This window comes from Cherax quadricarinatus, chromosome 5, assembly GCF_038502225.1.
Source record: "Cherax quadricarinatus isolate ZL_2023a chromosome 5, ASM3850222v1, whole genome shotgun sequence".
NCBI lineage: Eukaryota > Metazoa > Arthropoda > Malacostraca > Decapoda > Parastacidae > Cherax > Cherax quadricarinatus.
Genome location: NC_091296.1, coordinates 11,829,784 through 11,839,731, shown reverse-complemented (window position 1 = coordinate 11,839,731; position 9,948 = coordinate 11,829,784). Strand labels below are relative to the sequence as shown.

The following is a 9,948-nucleotide window of genomic DNA, read 5'->3' as shown; positions in this document are numbered from 1 at the left end:
CAGTTCGCCCTTATCAGACGTTCCTCCTGAGCCTCTGCCAGCACCTTGTCCACGTAAACACAAACCACGCAAAGGACCACCTCCACATGTTGTACTGATGAATGAGCTCAGAGATTCTTTGTGGAACACTTACTCTGATAAAGGTACACAGCGGGCTAGTGATCTAAGTAGCCATGGAATCATATCTGCTAATAAGAAGCAACTTTTGCGATTTCGTAATGAGAGGTTAAGCCGTGGGCAAATAAAGTATCTTACCTGGCTTGGTTTAAACTTAGCAAAGAGAGCATCAAAAAATTCTTATCTGGATTCGTTAGAAGGGAGTCATATAATGATGGATCTTGGAATGTTTGGGTTGAAGGGAAGTGCTCGTCCACCACCAAGCTGGTCTCTAGTTCTTGATTCTCAGGGTAGTAGAATAGATACTGATGCAGCTGTGAGGCCAAAAGTCAGCCAGAGTCAAACTACTCTGGAAGATGGTATTGCTCAGGATCATTTGCCTGGTGCTAAACTCATGCAGCCTCCTCCAGCACACACTACTGCATTAACTGTACCTCATATGTATAGTACTAACACTTTGCCACCAGGACATGTTTATGCCACAACTTTCCTGGCTCCAGGGCAGCTTCAGACTGGTCAAGGACAGTTGCATGTTCTTGCTCCCATTCCAGGTGTACAAGATGGAAGTGGCTCTCTATCATCAGCACAGGTTCATACCCAAGCAGTTGTCAATCAAGGAAGGATGTATGGTCAGACTGCAATTCCTCCAGCCCATGTCCCTATCTCGACAGGTATTCCACCAACAGCAGTAGTACAAACAAGTTCTCCCATGGGGACAAGAATTTTGAGTGTAGACCATACAGGCAGAGTTCGAGAGACATTAAGTCAAGGCATACCTACAGCATACAGTAGATATCCATCGGCACCTAGACCTGACGGCTGGAACACTTCCAGGTCAAGCGGCCGTTCATCACCGCCTCCGCCTCTTACATTTATGGGAGGAGGTGCTTTAAGCAGCAACTTAAAAGCCTCTAGAGTGATGCCACCACCTCTTTCATTCATGGGAGCAGCTTCAGAGACTTCAACAAGACCAGTCATGCAGTTGAGTTACTCACAGGCTAGTCCAAGGTCACTTCATGCAGGGAATTGGGCCCGAGCTTTAGACTTAAGTCAGCAGGGGTCTGCCTCTCAAAATTATAGTGTTATTAACCATACAAGACAGGTTACAGATAAACGACCACCAAATCTCTCATATGCTGCTCAAGGGCACATTGTAGTGGAACAACAGCAGCAGCAGCAACAGCAGCGCCAGCAACACCAGCAGCAGCAACAGCAGCGCCAGCAGCAGCCAGTTATAACGTATAATAACAAGAGTCAAAGTGGTTTGGAGCAGCAGCCATCTCGAGCAGGAAATGCTGTGCAAGCACACACAGTTCCTAATCAACACCCATATAATATAACACACACAGTTCAGGCACAAAGGCCACCAGGTTTTCCTCAATGCAGTCAAGAGCAGCGTATTTTGAATCACAGACAAAATAGTTTGCTAGAAGAAGTGCACAGAAAAATTACAGCTAATCAGAAACAGCCTGACTTGCTACAGGCTGAACAAGGTTCTCCTACATTGAGCAAGCAACCATCAAGCCTTCCACAAAATGAGCAAATGCATTCTGTATTGAAAAAACAGGTGCCAAGCTGGCCACACATTTCTAATAGTCAGGTTGAGATAAGCCAGCAGCCATCATCTGTTCTAAGTGCCACCCAAAGGTGTGCTGCATTAAATCAACTTCCACCAGGTATATTACACAGTTCACAAGTTCAAGTTAAAGTTATAATGGAGCATCGACCACCAAGTTTGCCACGAAGTGTGACAGGATCTACAGCCCCTAGCTTACAGTCTCCGGTCACATCTCGGCCAGAAACATCGGACTCTAAGAGCAGTAGTAGTCCTGCAGGTTTGTTGTATTCTACACAATTCGTGCATTTTTCTAATTAACATCATAAAGCACACACATACCTTTTATTTAATACTTGAATATTTCCATCATGTATTGGAGTTTCCTTAAACCAGATTTGACATTCTAGAAAAACTGGAAAGCATTTTTCGTGAATGCGACCCACAATGGTTGGTTAATACTCTGGTATCTAATTTTACTGCTAAGTGGACAGAGGTAGCTGGGGTATAAAGGAACTTAATCTAGGGAGTTGAACCTGGTGCATAAACTGTTTGACAGTAAGCTAAACAGCATCTATCTCATACATACTATCTCATACATAAACACTTTTAAGGATAATACAGCCTCTCCTCACTTAACGATGGAGTTGTGTTCCTAAGACCACATCGGTAAATGAATCTGTCACTAAATGAGGAGCATACTGTAATGGGAGTGAGTTTGTGTCAGCCATCTTTGATATTGGTTTAATGTCACCTTTGCACCATTTGTAACATTTCTGGTATATTTTTAAATGTTTATACAGTAGTGTATTGTATTTTGAAATAAACAGAATAGAAGAAATCAGCTTTTAATATACATTATTTAGGTATGAATACTGGTCAGAGGGCCTGTCGTAAGTCCGAGACGTTGGTAAACGAGTACATCATTAAGTGAGGAGAGGCTGTACAGCGCATGTGGAATGAGGTTCGGTTAGGTTTGATTTCTTATAGGTATCCACATGTAGACAATATGTACACTGGGATTATGATAACTAGTTGGTGATTCCATAGGCATATTTTCTCCAGCTACAGACAGTATGTGCTATTTTGCATGACTGATTACCTACCTGGAGGGTATTTCAGGATCAACACCCCCACAGCCTGGTCCACAACCAGGCCTCTGGTGGATCAGGGCCTGATCAACCAGACTGTTACTGCTGGTCGCACTTGGTTCAAGATATGAACCACAGCCCGGCTGATCCGGCACCAACTTTAAGTAACTGTACAGCTCCCTCTTGAAGGCAGCCAGGGACCTATTGGTAATTCCCCTTATGCCTGCTAGGAGGCTGTTGAATAGTCTGGGGCCCCCATACACTTATTGTGTTTTACTGTACCAATGGTGCCCCTACTTTTCACTGGGGGTATTTTGCACTGCCTGCCCAGGCTTTTGCATTCATATGGAATGATTTCTGTGTGCAGATTAGAGATCATTCCTTCTAGGATTTTCCAAATGTAGATTATGATATCTCTCTCTTGCCTGCATTCCAGTGAGTACAAGTCAAGTGCTTCCTAGTTATTCAAATTACGTAGAATTCACAATGGGGAGGTGGCTGCTCTTCGAGTTTCAAGTTTTTTTTTTTTTTTTTTTTTTTTTTTTACACAGGAAATGTGGAGGCTTGATCCTCTGATGTCTCAGAAAAGGCTGGAGAGCATAGCTGCCCAGCTGGTGTAGGTGGGTCAGAGAACTAAAAGTTTTATTTTATTTTCTGACTGGGACTTTGATCCCCTGAACCTTACTGATGAGAGGTGTGACTCTGTTCATTGTGCTGTGGCAGCTGGTGTTTAAAAAAAAAAAAACGTGTGTGACACTATAGGTTCATATCTATGAATCCAAGGAAACAGTGAATGTCTGGATAAGGCTATGGTGCATGCCCATCCATATGGCCAGGTTGTTTTGCTCTCCGGTCTTCTCTGAGAGATTAGGGGATCAAGCCTCCATATTTCCTCACTTTAAAAAAAAAAAGGTAATTAAGACCCTTCAAGATGTTTTGATGTTAATGAAGGTCTCTTGATATAAGGAATTGGAGCTACCCTGGTCATGGACCGGGCCGCGGGGGCGTTGATCCCCGGAATAACCTCCAGGTTCCCTTCAGATCAAACCTGATTACCACCCATTTTTCAGGCATCCATTCACTATGGTGGCATAAAATAAAAACCACAGCTTAAAACAATAAAGCTTAACAGATTTACGGGACCCTAATATTTTTCTCTACTGTACACCACACTAAACCACTTACATTATTGTCATTAGTGTGATATTTTAGGAGGCATTGTGCATGCAGCACAGACTACCTACTTCAGCCAAGTGTGGCAGTAACTGCTATGACATTTCTCAAGTGAAGGCAGGTTGTCTTGATAACATTTAAGTTTCTCAATGTGTCAGTCATCCTGTATTGAAATTATGTCTACAATATTGGAATGTTAGACTGGGGATTGTTGTGTAATTAGAGTGAAACCTCACTTTAACACACTTAGGAAGTACAGGATAAAATCTGCTGGGTTGGTTGATTCAGAAACAGTGGACAAAGTCCATTAGCTACAAAATTGTTTAGTATTGTTATGATCGGCAAAACAATCTGATCTGTATCTACCACAGTTGCCATTACTGACCACCTGCTCCCACTCCCAATAGTCCATCAAATTGAGTTTATTTTATAGTATATCAAGAACTGCTGAGTATAATTTATTTTATGGAAGAGTTATTATTGAAAGAATTAAGGGTAAGACAGAGAGCAGTATCACAGGTGAGCAAGGAGATTCTAGGAAGGGTAGGGGATATGTATACTAAATATTTACATTGAAGCAAAGAAGTGAATAATATTTACATAAGGGTAAGAAAGTTTTGTAATTAAGACACTGTGCAACATCTGGGTATCTTTATTGTAGACGTTTTGCCATTCAGTGGCTTTATCAATACAAATTCCGGGACATAACTTGAAGACGGTAGAGCTATATACAGAAGATGATTACCTCATCTTCTGTATATAGCTCTACTGTCTTCAAGTAATGTCCTGGAATTTGCATTGATAAAGCCACTGGATGGCAAAACGTCTACAATAAAGATACCCAGATGTTGCACATGTCTTAATTTCATGTTGTCGGTATTGTATACCATTTTTGTACAAGAAAGTTTTTGTTGCGTTTATGGATTTAAAAAAGGAATGTGATAGAGTGGATAGGAAAACACTGTGACAGTGGTACATTACTGAAAGCAGCTAAGGGTTTTTATGAGGATAGTGAGGCTCAGGATAAGTTATGTAGGAGTGAGATTATTTTCCAGTAAAAGTAGGCCTTAGACAGGGATGTGTTATGTCACCATGGTTGTTTAACTTAATTATAGGTAGGGATGTAAAAGAAGTGAATGCTAATGTGTTGGGATTAAAATGTATGCTAATGTGTGGGATTAAAATGTATAGAATCTAACACAGGAGGAGTTGTCACAGTTGCTTTTTGCTAATGACACTGCTTTTGGGAGATTCTGAAGAGAAGTTCCACAGGTTGGTGGATGAATTTGGGAGGGTATTTAAAAGAAGGAAATTGAAAGTGAATATAGAAAAGAGCAAGGTGATGAGAATAACAAAAAAATTAGGTAATGAAAGATTAAACATCAGATTGGAAGGAGGGAGTATGGAGGAAATGAATTTATTCAGATATTTATGAGGGGACTTGTCAGCAGATGGGTCTATGAAAGTTGAGGTGAACCATAGAATTGTAATATAGTTGGTAAAATTACTGACAATATGTAAAGTAAAAGGACACAAGTGCAACTAATGTGACATTTTATTGTGGCAACGTTTCGCTCTCTAGGAGCTTTGTCAAGCTGTTACCGTAACGGCTTGCCAAAGCTCCTGGAGAGCGAAACGTTGCCACAATAAAATGTCACATTAGTTGCACTTGCGTCCTTTTACTTTACAACCATAGAATTGATGAGAAAAAGGTGGGTGGTGCATTTAGGCACCTGTGGAGACAAAGAACATTATCCATGGAGGCAAAAAGGGGTGTGAAGTAAGGGTGCTGAATGTTGCAATGAGGAGAAGGCTGGAGGCAGTGGAAGTGTCGTGTCTGAGGGCAGTGTGTGGTGTAAATATTATACAGAGAATTCATAGCTTAGAAATTAGGAGGAGATGCAGGATTACTAAAAGTATTATCCAGAGGGCTGAGAAGGGGTTGTTGAAGTGGTCTGGACAGTTAGAGAGGATGGGGCAAAATATGATGATTAGGAGTGTATAAATCTGTAGTGGAGAGAAGGCAGGGTAGGGGTCACCTTAAGAGAGATTGGAGGGAGGGCATGAAGGAGGTTTTGTACGTGAGGGGCTTGGACATCCAGCAGGTGTGTGAGTGAGTGAAGGCAAGTGGTTTTTATGACTTGGCAAGCTGTTAGAGTATGAGCAAGGTAACAATTATAGAGGGATTTATTTTAACCAGTTAGCTGGACTTGAGTCCTGGAGGTGGGAAGCATAGTGCTTGCACTCTGAAGGTGGTGTGGGGATAATTGCAATTTAGAGAGGCATCTAAACTGTAATATCAGCACGTCTCTAGCAAGACGGTGATAGTACGAGTGATGATGACAACAGTGCTTCTTCTTTTTCACGTCACCCTGCCTCATGGGAGGCAGCTGGTGTGTTAAAAAAAAGTGTTGAAAAAAATAGTCTAAAGAAATAATAAATACAAAATATACTTAGGATGTCATTATGATCTGTTTCACACTTTCATGGCACCCAGTTGCAGTGATCCATCAGTTGCCCAGCATGTCACAAGTTGAAGAAGGACCTTCAACTTTGAACCCGCAGCCTTCATATTTGCAAAATAGCACCCAAAGATATGCTGTATTAAGCCACCAGCCACAGGGCCAAGTTATAATGGAGCAACGACCTCCAAGTTTGCCACAGAGTGTGCAAGGATCCCCGGCTTCTAGCTTGCAGACTCCAGTATCATCACGCAATGCCTCACCAGACTCTACTCGCAATCAAAGTCCTGCAGGTTAGTCATAATCATGTTAATTATTTTCTAACACACCACTAGTATGGTAAAAAACAGGATATCAAGTAATGAATAGCAATTGGTAATTTATAATAGAACAGGACAAGCAGACAGATGAAGCATAGAAGACTAACCTAGTAGGCAGGTGTGGGTCAGGTCACGTGAGTGTGGGTCAGGTCATGTGGGTGTGGGTCAGGTCACGTGGGTGTGGGTCAGGTCACGTGGGTGTGGGTCAGGTCACGTGGGTGTGGGTCAGGTCACGTGGGTGTGGGTCAGGTCACGTGGGTGTGGGTCAGGTCAGGTAGAGCACTCTAGACTATGTGTCACACACAAACTCCACATACACACTCATACACCATAACACACACTCCCACTACTACTTTCACAGAATAAACCCCCCCCCACACACACATATGCCTCACTCAAGGAGAAAGAGTATAATACCGAGTACAGGAGGGTTAGGGGAGACATGATAATGACATACAAAATACTGTGTGGAATAGACAAGGTGGACAGAGACAGGATGTTCCAGAGATGGGACACAGAAACAAGGGGTCACAATTGGAAGCTGAAGACTCAGATGAGTCAGAGGAATGTTAGGAAGTATTTCTTCAGCCACAGAGTTGTTAGGAAATGGAATAGTTTGGGAAGCGATGTAGTGGAGGCAGGGAGCATACATAGTTTTAAGAAGAGGTATGATAAAGCTCATGGAGCAGGGAGAGGGAGGACCCAGTATCGGTCAGTGACCCCTGCAACCACAGTTAGGCGAGAGAGAGTGCACGCACGCACGCACGCACGCACGCACGCACGCACGCACGCACGCACGCACGCACGCACGCACGCACGCACGCACGCACGCACGCACACACACACACACACACACACACACACACACACACACACACACACACACACACACACACACACACACACACACACACACACACACACACACACGAACAAATAAACGACACCTTAGTAAGGAATCGTTCAAGACATTGTACACTGTGTACGTCAGGCCCATACTGAAGTATGCAGCACCAGTTTGTAACCCACACCTGGTCAAGCACGTCAAGAAATTAGAGAAAGTACAAAGGTTTGCAACAAGGCTAGTTCCGGAGCTCAGGGGAATGTCCTACAAAGAAAGGTTGAGGGAAATCGGCCTGACGACACTGGAGGACAGGAGGGTCAGGGGAGACATGATAACGACATACAAAATACTGTATGGAATAGATAAGGTGGACAGAGACAGGATGTTCCAGAGAGGGGACACAGAAACAAGGGATCACAATTAGAAACTGAAGACTCAGATGAGTCACAGGGATGTTAGGAAGTATTTCTTCAGTCATTGAGTCATCAGGAAGTGGAATAGCCTAGCATGTGATGTAGTGGAGGCAGGAACCATGCATAGCTTTAAGACGATGTATGACAGAGCTCAGGGAGCAGAGAGAGAGAGAGGACCAAGTAGCGATCAGTGAAGAGGCGGGGCCAGGGGCTGAGTCTCGACCCCTGCAACCACAATTAGGTGAGTACACACACACACGCATGCACGCACACAAGCATGCATGGCAAAGGACCCAGGAGAATAAAGAGAGTAGTCGTAGAGCCAGAAATGAATATGCACAGGAAAGAAGGGATGCCCAGCAGCAATATGAGAATGAAATAGCAGCGAAAGCCAAATCTGACCCAAAGCTGTTGTACAACCACATCAGGAGGAAAACAAGAGTCAAGGACCAGGTAATCAGGCTAAGGAAGGAAGGAGGAGAGATCACAAGAAACGACCAAGAAGTATGTGAGGAACTCGACATGAGATTCAAAGAAGTGTTCACAGAGGCAACAGAAGGGACTCCAGAAAGACAGAGAGGTAGGGTACACTACCAAGTGTTGAACACAATACATACAACCGAGGAAGAAGCGAAGAGGCTCCTGAGTGAGCTAGATACCTCAAAAGTGATTGGGCCGGATAACATCTCTCCATGGGTCCTGAGAGAGGGTGCAGAGGCGGTATGTGTACCCCTAACAACAATATTCAACACACCTATCGAAACAGGGAGATTACCTGAGGTGTGGCAGACAGCAAATGTAGTCCCAATTTTTAAAAAAGGAGACAGACAAGAAGCACTAAACTATAAGACCAGTGTCACTGACATGTATAGTATGCAAAGTCATGGAGAAAATTATCAGAAGAGTGGTGGAACACCTAGAGAGACATGAGCTTACCAACAACAGCCAACATGGTTTCAGGGATGGGAAATCCTGTCATAAACCTACTGGAGCTCTATGATAGAGTGACAGCAGTAAGACAGAGAGAGAGATGGGTAGATTGCATTTTCTTGGACTGTTCCACATGAGATTAGTGCAAAAACCGGACCAGGCAGGGATAACAGGGAAGGCACTAGAATGGATCGGGGAATACCTGTCAGGAAAACGGCAGCGAGTCATGGTACGAGACGAGGTGTGAGAGTGGGTGCCTGTGATGAGTGGGGTTCCACAGGGGTCAGTCCTAGGGCCGGTGCTGTTTCTGAAGGAAGGAAGGAAAAGAATTCAAAGTGTCCCTGTTTGTAGATGATGTGAAGTTGATGAGAAGTCAATCGGACAAGGATCAGGCAGAACTACAAAGGGATCTGGACAGGTTGCAGGCCTGGTCCAGCGGTTGGCTCCTGGAGTTTAACCCCACCAAGTGCAAAGTCATGAAGATTGGGGAAGGGCAAAGAAGACCGCAGACGGAGTACAGTCTAGGGGGTCAGAGACTACAAACCTCACTCAAGGAAAAGGATCTTGGGGTGAGTATAACACCAGGCACATCTCCTGAAGCGTACATCAACCAAATAACTGCTGCAGCATATATGCGCCTAGCAAACCTAAGAACAGCATTCCACCATCTTAAGGAATCGTTCAGGACCCTGTACACCGTGTACGTTAGGCCCATATTGGAATATGTGGCATCAGTTTGGAACCCACACCTTGCCAAGCACATAAAGAAACTAGAGAAAGTGCAAAGAGTTGCAACAAGACTAGTCCCTGAGCTAAGGGGTATGTCCTACGAGGAGAGGTTAAGGGAAATCGACCTGACGACACTGGAGGACAGGAGAGATAGGGGGGACATGATAACGACATACAAAATACTGAGAGGAATTGACAAGGTGGACAAAGACAGGATGTTCCAGAGATGGGACACAGCAACAAGGGAACACAGTTGGAAGTTGAAGAAACAGATGAATCACAGGGATGTTAGGAAGTATTTCTTCAGCCACAGA

General features: G+C 43.8%; 1 protein-coding gene across 3 annotated transcripts in view; it reads left to right on the top strand.

Annotated features, from left to right (window-relative positions):
- Positions 1–6,886, top strand: part of LOC128684855 (uncharacterized) — a 503,715-nt gene extending 496,829 nt beyond the window's left edge. For 2 of the 3 annotated variants that reach the window (XM_053771164.2, XM_053771163.2), the window contains 2 exons: positions 1–1,952; positions 6,434–6,885. The exon at positions 1–1,952 is cut by the window's left edge and continues 175 nt beyond it. In XM_053771164.2, the coding sequence (XP_053627139.2) occupies positions 1–1,952; positions 6,434–6,696 (2,215 nt within the window). In that variant the 3' untranslated portion in view covers positions 6,697–6,885. Of the gene's footprint in view, positions 1,953–6,433 lie in introns of all 3 variants that reach the window. The other variant, XM_053771165.2, reaches the window with a different exon arrangement.
- The last annotated feature ends 3,062 nt before the right edge of the window (positions 6,887–9,948 follow it).